Source organism: Cydia amplana, chromosome 9 (assembly GCF_948474715.1).
Source record: "Cydia amplana chromosome 9, ilCydAmpl1.1, whole genome shotgun sequence".
Classification (NCBI taxonomy): domain Eukaryota; kingdom Metazoa; phylum Arthropoda; class Insecta; order Lepidoptera; family Tortricidae; genus Cydia; species Cydia amplana.
In genome coordinates, this window is record NC_086077.1 from 12619740 (window position 1) to 12639926 (window position 20187).

Here is a 20187-nt window from a genome sequence, read left to right on the forward strand (position 1 = left end):
CATCCCTTAAAAGGGTTAAAAAGGGGTTGAAAGTTTTTATGGGGTTCAAATTTTATTTTAAGCTAGGAACTCGAGACTTCTTAAAAGGGTATTTTATTAAAAGAGAAGAAAACTTATTTCAGCGTTTTTGAAAATTCATCTCTCAAAGTGGTGAAAAAGGGTAAAAAGTTTGTATGGAGATCAAACATTTTTGTGAGTCTTTGTAAAATGGCATTTTATTAAAATACGAGAAAAGTAAATTCAGCGTTTTTAAAATTCATCTCTTAAAGGGTCGAAAGGGGGTTGAAAGTTTGTAAAGTTGCAAACAAACTTGAAACTTCGTAAAAAGGTATTTCATCAAAAGAGAAGAAAACAAATTTCAGAGTTTTTGATAATTCATCCCCATGGTGGTGAAAAAGGGGTTGAAGATTTGTATAGAGGTCAAACATTCATTTGAGTGCGGGACTTTAATCGTTGTAAACTTTGTATATGGGCATATTATTAAAATTCAAGAAAAGTAATTTCAGCGTTTGTCAAAATTCATCCCCTAAAATGGTTAAAAAGGGGTTGAAAGTTTGTATAGGGTTCAAATTTTATTTAAAGCTAGGAACTTCAAACTTCGTAAATAGGTAGTTAAGTAGTAGGTTTTATTAAATAGAGGACATGAAAATCTTCTGGTTGAGAGGGATTATATCGAGAACAATTTTATTCAGTTAGGGGCTTGAAGCTTCGTAGGTTGTGAAAGACAAGTATCATGCGTTGTAATATTAATAATTAACAAATGATTAACCGTCTTACTGCGATCTTTTGCTGCATAATGTTCTAAGCTAATGTAGAATATATAACCACCAATATACAAATCCACGCGTACGAAGTCGCGGGCAACAGCTAGTGTAATACAATTCTGAGTTAGGTTATGGTACATTTTTGCTCACCTACTTATAATTATGTATTATATCTGATATGTCACATGATACCAAAAATCGCCGCAAAGTTAAAAGTTCATTTATTTACGTTACTCATCTTCGGATCACCGACTTACTACTTCCTTACTTGACATATGTGTACTAAATTTCAATTGAACTAGTCCAGTAGTTACGGTGAAAATTGGCTTTAACAAAATGGCAGACACACGAGTGATCTTATAAGGGAGATTATTTTCCTTGAGTGAATGGTATGCATTTACCCCAATGCACCTCACGTTCCACGCGGCGCGGCGTAATCTGGCCCCTATTTCACCACGGTGACAGGTACGACAAAAACATCACTGTTATTGACGCCATAGGCATCCATGGACTACAGTTACCGCTAACACTGATTTAAACTTTCACGATTTTTACACATTATTAAATTGTACAACGGAACCGCAAACGTTCAAGCGGATAAACAAGACCAAGTGCGGGTAGTTCGAAAAACTCGCGCGGTTAGAAGATGCTGATGTCAACTTAAGCCAGTCTTCTCCGAGACCACGGGGACAACGCCGTCCTCGAAACGTCGGAGGTAAATCTTAAAACTTAGATACGCGATTAAGTCCCGTTGTACAATTTAATAATACAGTTACCGCTTACCATCGGGCGGGCCGTATTCGTGTTTGCCACCGTCATTGTACCTATTATTAAAAAAAAACTTTATTATATCGGATAAAACAGACATTTCTCTCGCGAAAAAATCTTGTGACAATTGTCACAAGATTTTTCAAAGAATTTTCGGTAAGTCTTGACAGGAAATGAGTTCTGTGTCGCAATTTCGATACAGTTGCCGTGTTTCTTGTGACAATTGTCATTAGCTTCGCAAAATAAGAATTTTTTAGTGGCAATATAATGGAGTTTATTTATTTATTAAAATGTTGGTGGCAAACAAGCACATCGCCCGTCCGATGGTAAGCGGTTACCGTAGCCTATGGAGGCCTGTGACGTCAGCAACAGTGATGTCGACAACTGTCGCACCTGTCACCGTGGTCGTGGTGAAATAGGGGCCAGTAAGTACCTAATAATCGCAGTGGTCTTAAGTGTCACAGACCCTACTGGCGCTTAAGTCCTTTATGACAATTTCTGCCTATTTTATATTGTTCAAAAAAAAAAAGATACCGAATAATTATATCGGACTACCAAATTTTCACGAGAATCAGTTGAGAAATGTGATATGCAAAGGAGAAGAATTCGGACATACGAAAGCATTTTTGCCCAAGTTGAAACGGAGACCTTCGCCAACGCTCGGTCAATGATGGTTTAGGTACAGCTAGCTGCAGAGAAAAGGTACCACCCCTGCATACAATTATCTATCTGGTCGTACCTTTTCTCTGCAGCTGACTGTACACCTATAAAAATGGTTGTCCCTGCTGTAATTTTATACCGGTACCGTACTTTGTATTTCAACCGGTATAGTTTTACCTTCAAAACGAACCGGTATTGATAAATAATAACGGTACCATACCGCTTATACCGTAAAGAAAGCATGATGCAGTCTCTGCTTTGCACAATTATTGTGTGGACAAAATTCTTATAATCATCGAAACATACATACCTACGCACATAATGTCATTGAAATAAAACATTGTTATTTTATAGTAAATTTATATAATACTCGATATATACACATAACAATAACCAGACCGCAGCGGTATTAGCCTGTAAGCTTCATCTCTTGTCTCCAAATCCGCAAAAACTAGTTAGTACTAAATGCTGGTCTTGCTGTTATTTTATTCTTGAAGATTATGGCTTGTTTCTTGATTATTGAGAACAGCACGTAATCGCACACATATAGACGGAACGAACGGCAACAAAGTAGGTGTAGACACTAAGACTTTCAGGTATTAAACGAATTACGCTTCGTATTAATAGGTAAGTAATATTTAAATGAATATATAATATTCTCTAACGTAAATACAAGATTACAATTGACATCAAATGTCATTGACGTACAGAAGTCATATACTTTTTTTTAATGACGCAAAATTGATACCAGCATAATGAAAATCAATCCCAATCAGTAAAACGAGTCTTTAAACTTTTTTCATTTTAAGCGGGTTTTGAAGGAACAAGTTACTTAAATTCAATTGTAATCGTATTGTTTTAGGATAGTTTACTGCTGTTTTCGATCGTTACGACCTGTAAATAACAACAAATCAAATTTTAAATAAATTTATTTACCCTATTTTTTGAAATACAATTTATCTACTGGTATACATTTTCGTATGCGTATATGATGAAATGTCTAAATAATGTCAAAAACGAGCTACGACGAAGTACACGTCTGCTTCGATCCAAGGCCAGCGGCCATCTGACTCGAAGAAGAATTTTGAGTGATGTCGTCAATGTATGGAAATTGTACGAAAGTTTACATTTGGGATTGAATTTCTGTGTTGTATTTGTGAGTAAAAATATAAGTAGATAATAATTTGCTAGTTTAGTTATCTAGCTTTCAAAATCACACAACAACTCAATTACTGTTAAAGGCAAAACTGTAATGCGTGTTGCTCAAACGGAACTCCATATTTTGATTTTTGGATACTTTTAGTGTCGATTTGTAGAGAATTACAGCAAATAAAAAATATTATGCCGTGAAGAGCCGGTACACGGCTTCTTCGTGAACAAATTTACGTATAATTTAATGCAGTTATTAAACATTTCTTGAACAAATTGATTGCACAAAGTGAGCTCTAAATCGAAAACGTCATATACCGTCCCCTTAAGAGATCATTTAGGTAAATGGTTAAATTATTGATTGTGCATTTCAAACTAGGTCGGTATGGTAATTTCCCGATTAAGGAGATTAGACGCTTACATGCATGTTTGATAGTTAACGTTTGTTTGTTATGTATTATAATTTTTTTGTTGAAAACCAGATATGTTTCAAGTTAAATGTATAAATTAAAAAAACATGACGAACTGATTTCATTACGATGCTAAGTATCATTAATCATTAGGTATTGAAAATAATGTTTGCACAAAGTAATTGTGCAATATTGCGAATTTCAAGACCTATAAAATCAGATATGTACACACCTTTTTTATTGTCTAACGTAAAACTGTCCCAATTTTTTTAGAGTCGGACCAAAAAAAGTCTGCAGCGGATTTGATAGCCCACGCAGTGCAAGTGTTGTTTATAAGTCATAATTTCATAGAAGTTTGACGTTTAAAATAACACTTGCACTGCGTGAGCTATCAAATCCGCTGCAGACTTTTCTTGGTCTGACTCTATTTGAAAGCAAGAACGATATTAAAAATAATTGTTTCACCATTAGGGGAGAATTTGTGTTACATGGTAACACTCGTCTACACGCACACATTCAAACCGTCCGCCATTGCAGTGTCACAGTTTGTCTTAGGTGACAGTCCGTCCGTAATATTCTAGGTCCATGGTTTAGCATGGATAATATTGTGTTACAACAACGCAAGAGTAAATTAGAAATATTCAACAAATATTTAATACAAAAAGTAATTGAGGAATAATTAAAACAAACATGTCGGATCATTTCATTTTTAATTTATAAACGATCAACAGAAACACGCTTCGAAAACAGTATTCATGTTTCCATACCTACTTACATATTACGTCTTATAACATTGTAGGTACATCTTTGGCAAGTCGACTTCTCTTATATATGACATACATCCATCTTCTTTACAACAATACGTAGCACTTATACTAACACAGCAGCGCGTATTAATTTAATAAATACAAATACATCTTTAACGACTGCTCGCTTTTCACATGTACGAAATAAGCTGGCTAGCATTATGATACCACGGCGTTATATTTAACCATATAAAATATCTAATGTATTAATAACAGAATTCAGAACAAATTTAATAAAATATATAAAATATAAAATAAAATAAATAAATTTTTTAACCATATAAAATATATTTTATTAAGACTTTTTTCTTCCTTCTTGTCAAACAATCGTTTGTCCTGCCAGCCTATTATGGATAGCTTTATCCATCTTTATCCACGTGATAAAATAACTGTCACTGTTTAACACCGTGGGAAAGAAAGTGACGGACACCGTTTTATCACGCTGTCACGTAGACAAGAACGACCATCATATCCGTACTGCCCTAGTAGCACGGTCGCATTTTTATCGTTTATCACCATGCCTGTCACGTTCTAACAAGTATGTAAGTGCGAAAGTGACGGGCATAGTGATAGTCGATAAAAATGGAACCGTGCTGAGCCCCCTGGCTTGGATGAGGCTATATAAAATTATGAAAATGAAACAACAAGTGTCAAACCTAAATACCTATACTTATGTATGTGTACGAGTTTTTTTAAGATTAGAATTTTTCTAACCTCAAAGAATAGTGGTAGTTAACTTTTTCTTTCGAAATACTAGGGTTCCTATGATATCTAATATTGCGGCACAATAATATGTAAACGACACTATAATTCAGTGCAATTTACTCAATTTAATTTTGAAGGAAAAAAGTTACCACAGCTTTTTTAGGTTATATAATTTCGAATCTGAAAAAAAAACGGGGTTTAGTCTGTCGTGATGCCAAATAGCTTGTCGAAATTCATGGAATAAAGTCTTTAAATTATGCTTTGCACTTTATTTTTTTTTGTCTTTTAATGTCCTTAATTCTTTAGGAATGGTATCTGAAGTTCTTATAATAAAAGCTGCCAGTCACAACAAACATAGAACAAAGAACAACACTTTGCATTGGTTGACTCTAAACTATACTTACACTTACAGTTTACACATTAGTACAATGCGGCGAACAGGAGCCAGATTTTTTTTTTGTCGTTTCGTAAAACTTATGCTATACATATACAGTGTGTAAGTCTAATACGGGCAATAAATTAAACCAGATATAGAATTTACCCGTCTTATCATTAATTAAAATGTTTTTTTAAGTTACACTTAATTATGACCCCGTGATTAATTTTTTCCACATGTACCGAGCAGCAATGTACTGCAAACATTAAGAAACAGAAGATGACATGACATTACTAGATACGAGCTTTTTATAGTAACTGCCAACAAGCGTTGACAGTTACTCTAAAAAGCTCGTATCCCGTAACTTGTGTGGTGTATTACATTGCGGGCCGAATTATTTTGTATGGTTAAAATTTTCAATGCATTTCTAAGTAATATCTATCTCAATATACTTTTTAGGTCCTATGCTAACCACCGTTTAAATATTCGCCCGTATTGGATTTACACACTGTATAGCAGTTTTCAGACAAGACTTGGCTTACGGTTCAATGGTGTTCTAAAATAGGCAACTGCTCTGTACAAAGGTTGGTATCGTTACTTTAAATTTTTGTACCTTAAATAGATCATATTAGTAATTGTTATTGACACAAATGGAATGCTCCTCTATGCCGCTTCGAGATCTACCCAACTGAATATTATTTCAGCTTTCAATTGCATGGTTTGATTAAAGTAAATACTTAATTTAATAAATTAATTAAGAAGCAAAACTAAATAACAAAAAGGAACAAATCATAAAATGCGTAGAAACAATAAAAAATAAACTGATAAATAGGGAACATTTTTCATATTAGCATATTCTAGCCTCTTAAACACTAAAAAAAGTCAATCTTATCAAAACGTTTCAACAAAATCCGTAACGTTATCAGACGAAGCTTACTCCGCCACCATGATATGTCTGTCTTCTTGAGCTTACAGCTTTTGAAGATTACGACAGCTAAATATAGCAAAATATCTATAACGAAAACTAAACTTAAACTATTGCATTTCACTATTAATATGTACAGCGCATTGTATTACCATAATCACCCCATTAAATTAGTGTGGCCCAAGAATCTCCATAGAATTTTACCTGAGAATCTTTATCAATAGCGAGCCATGTCCTATCTACTATCACATCCATAAAATTGTGGCAGTCAAGGGTCAAATATTTCCATCTATACATTTCTGGGACCCCTGAACTAACACAATCAAGCCAACAGCAATCAGCCTAACAATAATTTAATTCCATTAAAATATATACAGAAAAACTTCCTACAAATCAATACTGATTCCAATTGTAAAACCTATTGGTCATTGCGTAAAAATCGGCATTTTTGGCTTGTGCAATGGCTTCTTACAGAGTCAGTGGACTTCAAACGTTCACCCAATGTCAATGTCATTTGGATAATCTTTGGCACTAAAATCTTAAGCCTAAGTCCGGGGTAGACTGGTTACCATTCTTAGACAGCTTTATCACACTAAGTTCCATCACAGGTGTTTTCGGCGGTCATACGAAGTCGTTGACATCGTTGTTGTCGACGGGAGCGTCTGCTTTCTGGACGCACTTGCGGATGGCGTCGAGGATGATGGCGGTCCGTCGGTCCAGGGCCGCAAGGTGGGGCTCCCAGAGCACGGGCGTGACGGGGTCCACCTTCATAGCGTCGCGAAGGGACGCTGATAGAGGTTTGCCGTTGTGGAACCTGATAAAGATAAAATTAACAAATAATATTTTGGTTACATGTAGGTTGGTGGAGGCGCTGGGATGTACTGCTAAATTGCATGAAGCCATTACATTATACATGAATTATATGACAAGAGTCCAATTTTTCATACAGTTTTGTAGCTGGATGTACAGCAAGGTGCAAAAGTGACCTGCTGGGCCGTTGGGTGTACGTAAATTGAGAAACAATTTTTTTTATACATACGCTGTTCTCAATTAAATTTTCTCGTAGCTAGAGCTAAATCGATGTGTTAATTAGATTACGCGCGGTACAATCAAACTATTTGGAAAACAAATTCTGATAAAACGAGCGAAACGTATGCAAATGAAATAACTACATACTACTATAAGGTAAATACTATGTACATACATATAAAATGCAAATTCCATACTCTTTTTTTTTCATTCATCATTTAATACGTAATTTAGTTTTAGAATATGATATAACAATTAAAACAATGGTTTTAAATTCATCGCGCAAGCTTTGCCGACCCTTCCCGGACAACGAATATTTCAACAAGGCCCATTTCTTGAACGATATTAGTCTAATATTATTAGTGTCTTACCATGGTAACCCATACAACTCGACAGTTCGTGGACTAATTATACTCGTATTATATTCGAGGAATGGGCCCCAGTACAGATAGTTACTTGAGTAGCGTGGCGTGCGTGGTCTGGCGCACGAGGCAGCACTGCCGAAAGGCGCACATTTCACACTCTAGTACGGATACGGATAATTACTTGAGTAGTGTGGCGAGTGTAGTTTGTCGCACGATGCAGCACTGCAGCAGCGGCGCTAGGATGCTCAGCTCGTCGTGAAACGCCTTGCCGAAAGCGCGGCCTTGGTCCAAGTGCAGCGGGAACGTTTCATTCCCGAACATTCTGTAACAATTTTCCCATCAAAGATGTTATTATCCACTAGGTGACCTAGGTGAAACATGAGTTGAATTTTTTTTACAACTATCGAAAAAAAAGTATGTCATTATTTTATGGTCCCTCTCATATTTCATTCACATGAATCACATTAAGCACGAATTACTAACAAAATAAGCAACTATATAGATTAGGTATGCCTATAAAATGGCAAATTTTTTCAGGGTTCAATTACGAGTACTTATGATATATTTATACCCATTCAAACAAATAAGTCCAGACGTCTTCGAAAAAGCTGTTGGTAAATTATAAAAATCCCGACGAATTAAAAATCTTCGCAATATGGAAATCGATTTAAATAAGTTTAGGCAGTTTAGGTAAAGCTACGAACTTGAAAGTTTCATAGTGATGTCGATCCATGTTGCCGGTGAGGAAGTCGAAGATGGCCATGTCCATCAAGTCCAGCATTCGCCGCCCCGAGTCGTATGGCCCCGTAGTTTTCACCTAAACAACAGAAACATAATTTAGTTAATAAAAAACTAACAAATTCCGAACACACTAGGTTTTCACGCCAAGTGCTACGTCAAGCATGGCGCCCATATGGGAGCTGTAAGTCATTGCAAAGTTAGCGTAGACGGACTCTATGTATTTCATTATAAATAAGTAATTAAAATTATATTAAATTGTATACACATACCGGACAAAAACTTCTCTATCTACATATATTGTCACTCGCTAAATAAATAAGGAACAAATACAGATTTAAATAGGAAGAAAAGTTTTCTGACATTTTAAGGTTTAGTTTCACATGGCCTGTGGAAAAGTTTACTTCACTAGATATGATTAGATTACATTTTGCCCAAGAGGCTTAGTTACTTACTTAGTACATTATTACACACTACTTAGTACATTATTTAGGTTTGATTATCATATCAGTCGTTTCGACAGTCGTTATATGCATTGGCCTATTTCTCAACACACATTGTATTTATTTGCTATGCTATTTGCATACAATTTCCATACATAAAAACCGATTTGGCACAAATGGAGTAACATTTCCAGATTTACATACCTCTACGCCTAACTTAACAACTTACTATGCAATACCAAAGCAATAGGTACTGATAATGAATAAAGTAGCAAACTATCACCTTCGTATTGTGTGGGAATTAACTTGAATTTACTTGTCAAACTTGAACGGAATTCCGCTCTGCCCTGCTATAGTAAGTGCAGTACTTGCATGAAAATCATCGTTTAAATAAAGAACTTATTCAAAGAGAACAAGATAAACAATTGCATGACTTTTCAACTGCGATTACTGCATATGTTGTTAGCACGGCAGCGCTCCAAGCGCGACATAATATGAATATGAAGTATTCAGTCATATTCAGTCATATATCGCTCATATATCGGAGCAGCCAAGGTGTTAACTGTTCAAATAGGTACCTATTCAGATAGGTCATAGGTGATCAAAGTCAAGTAGATATTAAAGTGAGATAAGTAAAGTTCATGTTCAGATATTTCTGAACAACGCTTCGTTTATGTACGTATGTATGTACTTATCTACAATTTCTTATGACACACCTTTACTCCTAATATCGGTAAAAATAAATTGAACCTTTTCGAAACTCGAAAGTAAACGTTATACGAAAGTGACATTTTATAGTTAGTTATTTCATGGTCAGTTAGTTATATATATCTACTTAGCTAGCAAGTAAAACAATGCCACTTCACATGTTTTATAAAATACTCCTTTATTACGCGGCTTCGGAGCAAATGACTGCATGCAGCGAAAACTTAGCGTAAAACATTGCCGTGATATCACGTCAGGCACAATAAAAGGGTTAAGTTAAAAAAAAGAAATATTAAATTGTTTTGTATAGTACCGTTTCACAGTAGTCTGACTGCAACTCCCACTGGGCTTTTCTTCTTTTGTGATACGAACGTCTCCAAGGATGCCGCCACACCTGAAAAAACACATTATTATAGCCAAATACTTACTGGACCTTACTCAATAAAAGATCGCAACGCTACGAGTGAGAAGTAAAGCCACGGAATTATAAAAAAAAACTTTATTGCGAAGTGAACTCTGAATACCGAAGTAACCTTAGACACTATTTACTTTTTATACTTATCGCCTAAGATCGGATGTGACATAAGACCGGATAAATAGAAAACCGCAAACGAAGCGATATTTTTAACTGATAGCAACATAGTTTGCTGGGCAGAACCAAATGGCTAAAGCCTGACCAGGAATATATGATCATGCGCCATGTTGCGGAATTTTACTGGAACTATTCTTTTCATACTTTACTGAACTGTCACCCTATAATAAGAATAACAGCGCCCTCTTGACAATGATCATATATTTCTGGTCAGGCTTTACAAGCTTGAATGACCAGTGCTTTACAACCTCTACGTACGAAACTATTTCATTGATTGTGTTTATGCATAAACACATCCCTTGTAATCCGGATCCGAAATGTATGAAATTATCCGGATCTGGATCCGGATCCGCGGATATTCCCATACATTTCGGATCCGTCATGCAAACCCTACTTGTAATGAAAACATTGCTGTAAACAGTAAAGGACGTAGGTATTTGAATTTATTGAGTTAATTATTATGTATCAATAAGTTACTATCAATCAAATAAAACAAAATATGTTTGTTTGTTTTATGTAGGTAAGTAGATACTTTAGCACGGAAATTGTGATCAATAGAGTCAGCAAAATTAAATGTGGTTTCTTATGTCGCCAATGTCACCCTATGTAGAGCCTTGCCCTAGTTCCTAAGAGTAGCAAGAAATATAGCATAGATTGGACTTCCACCTCCTGGACCATTGGGATCCCACCCTTTCCCCTCCCTTTTTGGGGGGTAGGCACGGTACGATCTCGTGGCTACCGGGCCAAATCAGCTTTGTTTGGCTTAGAAACAATCGTGCCAAGCGGCATCGCCTGAAACACAAGTGCAAGTGCATACTCACAGCACTCACTTAGCCTACGATATCAATTCCATAAAATTAAAAATGTTGTCATGTCAATCTACAGAGATAATTCTAGTGTCGTATTGTAGCAAACCTACTGCCGTATTCGAACTTCAAGATATTCACAAGAGACGACACGTACTAGATCCATTCTAGATACGTTATAGTTTAGATTTCAACTAGTTCTCTTTTGCAGCGCAATTCGAGCAACCAATGTCACTTTTACGTTAGATAGAGTTCTATCATCATCTATTAGATGTGAATTGGATATCTAAGCCATATCTTGTGGAAATCGTCCAAGAGTATCTCCAGAATCGCGCAAATGTCAATTTTAACAAGTTAGATCTTAAACATATCGTTATCGTATCTTGGCGATGTCTAAAAGATATTGTTGGCAACACCAAGTCTACCCCACCCCGGATAGGGTATAAAAACCGGTGCAAACCGTTGCTCGGGACATTTTGCCTTCGGCCGCCATCGTGTTTGTGTGAGCTATTTTGATATCGTTCCATGCTGTTATTTTATTTTTGCTATGCGATATAATATGTGTGATTTGTTCCTTTGTTCATGTGAAATTTATTGAAAAGTTTAATAAAATTATTGTGATTCATTATTCTCATTGTTTTTGTTCTAAAATCCACCCTGAGACCTTAAATCAGAAGTACCGGTAGGACGTCGCCGTCTTATCGGTATTCGCGAAGCAGGTCTTCAGACCATCATAGACCTCTAAACCATTCGCGTAATAGTTCTCGCGCTGGCAGGTTCTCGCACACGTAGGCGCAAACGATCAGAAAGCAAATCACTTCAGCGGTGTTATCGGGAACGCGTTTAAAGAAAGTCGCATGCTCGCGTAGTTTTGCTAACGCCCCTTCGGTAGTAAATGGTTCTAATACTTCTAATACTGGTCGATCGTTTACCAACTACCGCCCGACAATGCTAAATTACCAAAGCCTAGTATTAGTGCGGAACGCGATGCTACACAAGATTGGAGTGCGGGTACTACCCGGTACGTCTCAAATCGCACAAGCTCTGGTAGAAGTGATTAAATCTGTGAGATCACATGCATATTTCGTTTCCAACGCTGAACCTACGAGACTTCTTAATGATTCAGGTGGGTCTATTCCATTAAACTTCGGAAGCGCTCTTTCCTGGTAATTGAAATCGAATACCTAGGCAGGTTAATGTCAAGGTCAGGTTAGGCCGAGCCGTAAAGTAGAAGCCCTCGCTAAATCCTTGCCACCGTAAAACTTAATGTAAGTACGTCAGTTCCATGGCCCTACTGACATGGCGTCCATCGCCTACCTACTGACATGGCGTTCGTCGCCTACTGACATGGCGTTCGTCGCCTACTGACAATGACATGGCGTTCGTCGCCTACTGACAATGACATGGCGTTCGTCGCCTACTGACAATGACATGGCGTTCGTCGCCTACTGACATTGACATGGCGTTCGTCGCCTACTGACATTGACATGGCGTTCGTCGTCTACTGACATCGACATGACGTTTGTCGCCTACTGACATGGCGCTCGTCGCCTACTGACATGGCGTTCGTTACCTACTGACATGGTGTTCGTCGCTTACTGATCATGCGTTCGTCGCTGGTCTAAATCGTACGTCGAGCCTATCCGTTCGTCGGAGTACACCCGAACAAGCATACATTTGTTATTGCGTTTGGGCATGCCACAGGTGGGTAAAGACTTGATGTGCGTCATTGTCTTGCCTAAAGGTCCTGTGTAGGTGTTCGTCACCTCGCTATGTGTTCGTCACTGTCTAACTCGTAGGTCGAGTTTAACCGTTCGTCGGTTACCCTGTGCATTCCGTCATTTAGATCAAGCTCCATACCCGGCGGATGCTGCTCTGAAGGAGTCTACTGACGATACCTTACTGAAGTTGGCTTGGAATGAAAGGAAAACAGTAACAGGGCAGTATTATTTCCTTATTTAAATCTTATATGCAAGCATGCCACGTTATCTGTGCTCTGATATGTTGCTTTTGATTGGAGAATACGTACTACGAGTCCTAATAAGAGTCAGAAGAGATTTTAAAAGAAAAGAAAAACACATGTTAAATAGTAAAAGATTTATTGCAAAACATTGAAATAAAGTACATGGGAGATGTGATGGAAATAACATGTAATTGTGTGTGTGTGTTATAATGACTGCTCTCTCTAATTCCAGCTGATGATACTGATGACTGTCCAGGTGACGCTCTGACGGACCTCGCACCTGAAGCCCGTACAAGCTACTCGGAACCGGCTGCCCCTCAACCTTTTACGACGAGCGCGCTGGACTGCAGAACCAGCCCATCTGAACCCGGCGCGAGCCGAGTACTCGTTCTTCAGCCATCTACTGGTACCACAGGTTCCATCGATGTTACCCAAGAGGTCGTGGACGACCTCTAGTCAGGAGAGGCCGTGTTGGCAACACCAAGTCTACCCCACCCCGGATAGGGTATAAAAACCGGTGCAAACCGTTGCTCGGGACATTTTGCCTTCGGCCGCCATCGTGTTTGTGTGAGCTATTTTGATATCGTTCCATGCTGTTATTTTATTTTTGCTATGCGATATAATATGTGTGATTTGTTCCTTTGTTCATGTGAAATTTATTGAAAAGTTTAATAAAATTATTGTGATTCATTATTCTCATTGTTTTTGTTCTAAAATCCACCCTGAGACCTTAAAATATCTAACAGATGTCTATTTCAAAATCCGAATCGGGCCCTTAATCTTCTTTAAAAACACCCTGAAAAGGTACTATCAAAAACTAGTCTTTTAGGGTTATAATCGCCGAAATCTAAAAAAAACCGAAATTTTCATGGTTTTTTCGATTTTTGACAAAGTTGCGTTCGGCGCTCGAGGTCACAAACTTGGATTATTAATTGGGCCAACATCGTAAATAAGTCTGCAAAAAATCAGAACTACCGGATTTGACGCAGAAGAGCCACGTTACAAAATTCGTCAAATTTACTGGATTACAAATCAATGCGATTAGAAACAGTTGAATGGAAAATCATTACAGAGCGTGGACTTATTTACGGTCAGAATAATATTACGGCGCTAATACGTATCATTAGTTTTGAAATATGACGCGGCTTGATTTCTTGTTATTATTGCGACTAAGTAGAACAAGAAGTACTATATATTCTACAGATAGGTAGGTGTAGGTAATGTTTGTTTGCAGGACTTATTGTGTTTACTTAATATGTTATTTATGTTGCATCACGTTATCATAATATAATATACAAAATAATAGCACTCGGTAGCAAAGTTTGATTGTCTAACCATCGTGCCTTGAAACCCTCGCAACAATTACAATTGCACTTTTCGAAAAACTCGCTATGCTCGTGGCGCAATTAAGAATTATCTCGCTTGCTCGGGTATCAAATTGAAATAACACATCACAACAAACGAAAAACAACAACTTTGCTCCCTTATAAAACAAATAACTTATAACAATTTGCAATTAAAAAAGGTATTATCACCTTGATTATTTCAATATTACCTACGTGTTAGGTAGTAGGTAACGTTGTAAGCTGTATTTCCTACTCGTTGCACGGTCATTACTTAATTATTACGTTGTGCGGCTGGCGTGAATAACCTAAATTATTAACCAGAAGACTCTAAACGTAGTTTTTTCATAATAGGGGCTTATTTACTACCTATATACTTATATACTTATTACAACTTTAAAATTATACTTAGTAGCTATAAAGGCTGGACCAGAAATTATTTGACAACGAGTAGAAAAACTTTCAGATAACTTCGAAGAAAGTATGACTTCGAGGTGTTCCCACAATATCCCAGTAACATACGACGATTTTCCAAAGAAGCAGAAGTTGGTCACGCGCAACAGATTGCATACCTTCTGTTGAGCGAATCCAGACAAAGGAAGAAACGCAGCGAAGCTTCACCATGTCGGGGTTCAAATGCCATCCCGTGTCCCATGTCGCAGTTTTATGAATAGTTTCTGTAGAAATAGAAGTTTCGCTGACTACAAATAACATACCTTCCGTTCAGCTAAGTCGGACGAAGGAAGGAACGCAGCGAAGCTTCCCTCCAACATGTCGGGATTCCCACAAATGGCGTGCCCAGTGTCGCAATAGTACGAGCACTTTCCGTGGAAGCAGAAGTTGTTCGCCGGCGAGACGAAGAATGTCTTCAAAATGTCACCCTCGGTGACATCGTAGATCTCTGTAGTCATATTTAGGACGCGCCCGACTACTGGCATCGCACGTCGAAATCCCAGTATCCTAAGTCAATAAAGTTAAATTAAAATTGTACGAGGGTTTTAAATTTTAAATTTTATGTAGGTACTGATATTTAAAATTTAGAAATCCTCGAAAATATAACAGCAGATGCTTTTTATGTAAATAAATTCTTAATATATTTTGTTATTACTTGGGATGCAAGGTAAACGCCCCTGTGTTTCAGATTATACATAGGTAACACCATAAAGAAATATAGTAAGACAAGAGTGCTCACTCCATACATCAGTTCAGACTATTAATTTCAGTGTCTACATCTAGCATCGAGTAGCGGAACTATCAGTACTGCTACTTGACAATAGATGTATCACCGACCGGAAAGTCTTATCTCAACAGCATAAGACTTTCCGGTCGGTGCTACATCTATTGTCAAGTAGCAGTACTGATAGTTCCGCTACTCGATGCTAGATGCTAATAGTCTTTTTGGTACTAAAACTGATGTATGGAGTGAGCACTCTATGTATTTTTTTCTCTATGGTAACACTGAAAGTTCCTAGAAAGGGTCACTTAGAGATCATAATAACCTCTCACGTAACCTCTCTTCAATCCTACAATTCTTCTATCAGCTTTCATCCAATTCAATTATACCGTCTTATGTTAACCATACCGGTTTCTGTTAACACATACACATCACGCATCCGTGCACACACACACACACACACACACACACACACACACACACACACACACACACAAAAGTGGCTCATACATATCTATTAGCTTAGATATCTCTTTTCTGTTAAAGTATATGTTACGTTAATTTAAATGTAATTTTAATCTTAAGTTCTATTTTGGTTTCTTTCAACCGTTGCTCTGTTATTGTACTTAGTAAACCAGTAAGGAAGAGCGGTGTCTCTTGACACAGGTATCTTGTATACTTAAAAAGAGACACCAACCTGCATATTGTTAAGCTACTATGTTACTGAATAAATCATTTTTATTTTATTTTTTTATTTATTATAATAATATAACAAAAAAAGACAATTTATGAAAATATAACTCTTTATACTTTTTTATATGACATTCGGTTGTCATTTGTATTTCAGGATTGCTGGCTATTTGAAAATTATATGTCGAGCGTCATTCTTTTTTTTACCCGAGATATTGTCCGTGCCATAATGTTATACGAGTTACAATAGGTTTCAGTTATATTTCTATAATGACGTCTAGTCCTCGTACGACTGTTTACACATGGAATTTCAATTTCAAAATTTAATCACTTCTATAGTTGTAAGTAGTGGATGCTCATAGAAAAGTATGACATTCACCATATAAAAAGAGAATATTGGGAGAATGAGCCATGCGTTTCAGGGTTATCTTATCTTAATGAAACTTTATACTTGTGATCAGAATGAGTTAAAGCACCCATTAGAAATAAACATTGACGGTCTAATTACTACAGTTTTCTCTATTCTAAAAACTTTCAGTTTATCCCTCGTATTTATGCACAACTAAGTTCTAAGTTCAGATAATTAGTAATGAATATTAATGAACTTAAGATATTCGTATTTTTAGCCAGTGCCTAATGCGAGCGGGATCGTACTAAAGATTTATAAAGTGACATACACCCATAGATATATTATAAGAATATGATGTTTAGTTATACATAGGTATATTTTATAATAAGTATGTATAATATTTAGTTCTACCTGTTTCATTTTTGCTTCTGGCTGTTGGTATGTACTTGATATACTGGGTCAACCAAATCTTGTCAGTAAATAGGAACAAAAAAAATTATACTCATCCTTTTCTTTTGGGTGCTGTGTACTAGTGTAAGACAAAGATAGTATGATTCTCTCTGTCTTTGATTGAAATCAAACAGACCTTTGACACACTATAGTTATTATGTATTGCCGGCTTTAGGATTAATTTAAGATAGCACGTACTAGATTACAGCCAAGGCTAACAACACTTAGAGGCGTATTCAGAAACCTAAAGTCTGATACCAATTTGATTTCAATAACATTGCCTCACGTTTGCACTCATATAGTGCGACTGTGATGCACTGATAGTTTCCGTTTCTGAACAAGTCTACTCGTGTTATCTGTTAAGTTTATAATCGATTAATCGGTAACGAGATATTTCCACTTGATTAAAGTGCAATAGTTGATAACAGGGATGTTGCGGATGCCGATTTTTTGTCATCCGCGGATGCGAATGCGGATTTTTAAAGGCTCACATCCGCGGATGCGGATGCGGATGTTAAGATAGATAAGTACATAAAAAACGTCAAATATTACATTTTAGTAATTTTTATTTCAAAAAACCGGCCAAGTGCGAGTCGGACTCGCGTTCCAAGGGTTCCGAACATTAAGTCCCACTCACGCTTGACTGCTCATTTCTAATAGGTTTTTTGGCTATAATGACTAAATTACCTAGCAGTCTAGCACTTGCGCCGATGCTAAGACGTTCCTGTACCGACCTGTGCCACATCCGCATCCGCATTAAACTCCGCATCGATTTTATGCGGATGCGGATGCAGATGCGGATGTTGAAAATAATGCGGAAGTTCCGCGGTTGCGGATGCGGATGCGGATATTCGCAACATCCCTGCTTGATAACGTCATTATAGTCATAATCGGTCAACGTCGCTTTAAATAAATAGGTACATGTTTTTTAAAGTTTTCACTAAATGCAATAGGTACAATACATAAAAAAATAATATATAAAAAATATTTCGGCACGTTGTTTAACTTTCATTACGATGATAAAAAAACCGGCCAAGTGCAAGTCGACCCACGCGTACCTAATGGAAGGTTGCGTTCCGTACATACATATACAATAACAGTTATACAAGCAAAAGAGGCCACTAACGTCTTTCTAATAAGAGACGTTTTTTGGAAAATAATTCCATAAGGGCTTAACAGATCATAAATATTCAAAATAATTTATGTGGGAAGTTTTATTATTATATTTCGTTTCTTATGTTTAGGGCTGTTCAAAAGTAAAAAATTCAAACTATGCAATACCAAACTTAGTTTTTGGGTTTTTTCGTTGTAAGTAGGTAGGTACGTTCGAAAAAATTACAAGTACAACGTAATCAGAATCGATTCAAGCAAATTTTAATTGAGTTTGAATTACTGTTAGATAGTTTCGCAGTAATTAATATCCAGCAATATTATGACTCATCTCACCTGTCAAGATGGAATGCGGCGATTTCAGCGTTGTGTCTTTCGTAGTCGGAAAAATAAAAATGATTGGGCAACGTTTGCACATCTCTCGCGAATCTGTGAACACAAAACAAAGGTTAGTTTAAACATAATAACATCTTAAAATCATAGTCCATACGTATCTAATATTTAATCTATGAGGTGTAAGCGGGTCTTTACTTTCGTGGAAATGAGAACTTTATTGCCAATAGTCAATACAATACCTACCTACCTACTTAACCAATTCCAATATCGCTGTACGAAAAGAGTTTGTAAAATTCACTGTACCTAGGGGCGACGACCAATGACGCTTTGCGAAACCAGATAAAAATATTTTTGATTTATTATTAAGTTCTCATCTTGCAGATGTTTAAGCACTCTAGGGTTCGGAGCTGAAGAGGAGATGATAAAGCGATGTAGCGATAGCGCACGGACTCGGCTCTTGTCTCGGCGAACACGAGTGCAGTAATCGTTGGATAATTTATCGTTAGCATTATTATCGACATAATCTATCGGATACTAGAAATATTTAATTGTCGTAACGACTAATACAAACAGGACAGTGACGGTTCTCGAGTATCGTATGTAGTCTAATTCTTTAACACGCCATGCAGCTCAAGCGATATAACGGTAAGATGGCTTAGATTTATCTGAGTTTTATAATTAGCATTGGCTGTTTAGGTATCTGTGAGCTGTTGTTTTTTTAAATATTATTTATAGAAGTGTTAGGTTTATAACTATATCCTTCAAGGAGTTACAAACAAAGCCTAAGATATATATCCAAAAACTATTCTTGACAACTGATGAACATGAACTTAAATCTTAATATTTAAATGTGTTGCTTTAATTAACGCTACCGTTATATACCCGTAATTATAATTATTGAAATAAACCTTGAAAAAAGTACATATCTTAATTCGGCTTACAGAGTAATTGAAACAGTTTGACCTGTTTGACTATTCAGTCGAAAATGTGTTGGACAAATCGGGAATAAAGATTAGCATAATCTTAGAGACACCTAAAAATACCGAACGGCAGGGTTAACTATCGGCTGTCGCGTAATCTATCGTCCCCGAGTGAATTGTAGCACGGCCTCTAAGGCCTCTTGATATGTCGTCGGGGCATCCCCTCGAGTCCATAATTTACCTAGCCAAGCTACGGACTCCTTAGAAAAGTAACCTGAGAGTTACGTGCGGACGTACATAACCTATCGATATCCTATCTCTCGGCCACTTATTTTTCGGACGTCTCTTCCGATTTCACTCCCTTTCCCAATTTTTGCAAAAAGGAATATAGTAACAAAGTAAAGTGCTGAGACGTCTGACACGCGATATGCACCTCCTACAGGAATTTCACGGAATCCCCCAGAGTGGATTTTTGGATGTTCCTTTTCTTTTGTTTGTCGCAGCGAAAATTGACTTCTTTAGCCTTTCTGAACTGTACTATTATTTGTAAAGTAATATTGTATTACGTTTACTCACTCAATTTTGGAAATGTGAAGGAACTTATGGGAAAG

The 20187-nt window shown here is 36.9% G+C and overlaps 1 protein-coding gene across 2 annotated transcripts in view; it reads right to left on the bottom strand.

Annotated features, from left to right (window-relative positions):
- Positions 1 to 6208: 6208 nt before the first annotated feature.
- LOC134651126 (extracellular serine/threonine protein CG31145) overlaps positions 6209 to 20187 on the bottom strand; it is a 157434-nt gene continuing 143455 nt past the window's right edge. Inside the window, exons 7-12 of one of the 2 annotated variants that reach the window (XM_063506142.1) lie at positions 18657 to 18749; positions 15264 to 15507; positions 10157 to 10237; positions 8662 to 8774; positions 8139 to 8279; positions 6209 to 7377 (exon numbers count right to left, since the gene is read on the bottom strand). In XM_063506142.1, coding sequence (XP_063362212.1) covers positions 7185 to 7377; positions 8139 to 8279; positions 8662 to 8774; positions 10157 to 10237; positions 15264 to 15507; positions 18657 to 18749 — 865 coding nt within the window. In that variant the 3' untranslated portion in view covers positions 6209 to 7184. The remainder of the gene's footprint in view (positions 7378 to 8138; positions 8280 to 8661; positions 8775 to 10156; positions 10238 to 15263; positions 15508 to 18656; positions 18750 to 20187) is intronic. The other variant, XM_063506143.1, reaches the window with a different exon arrangement.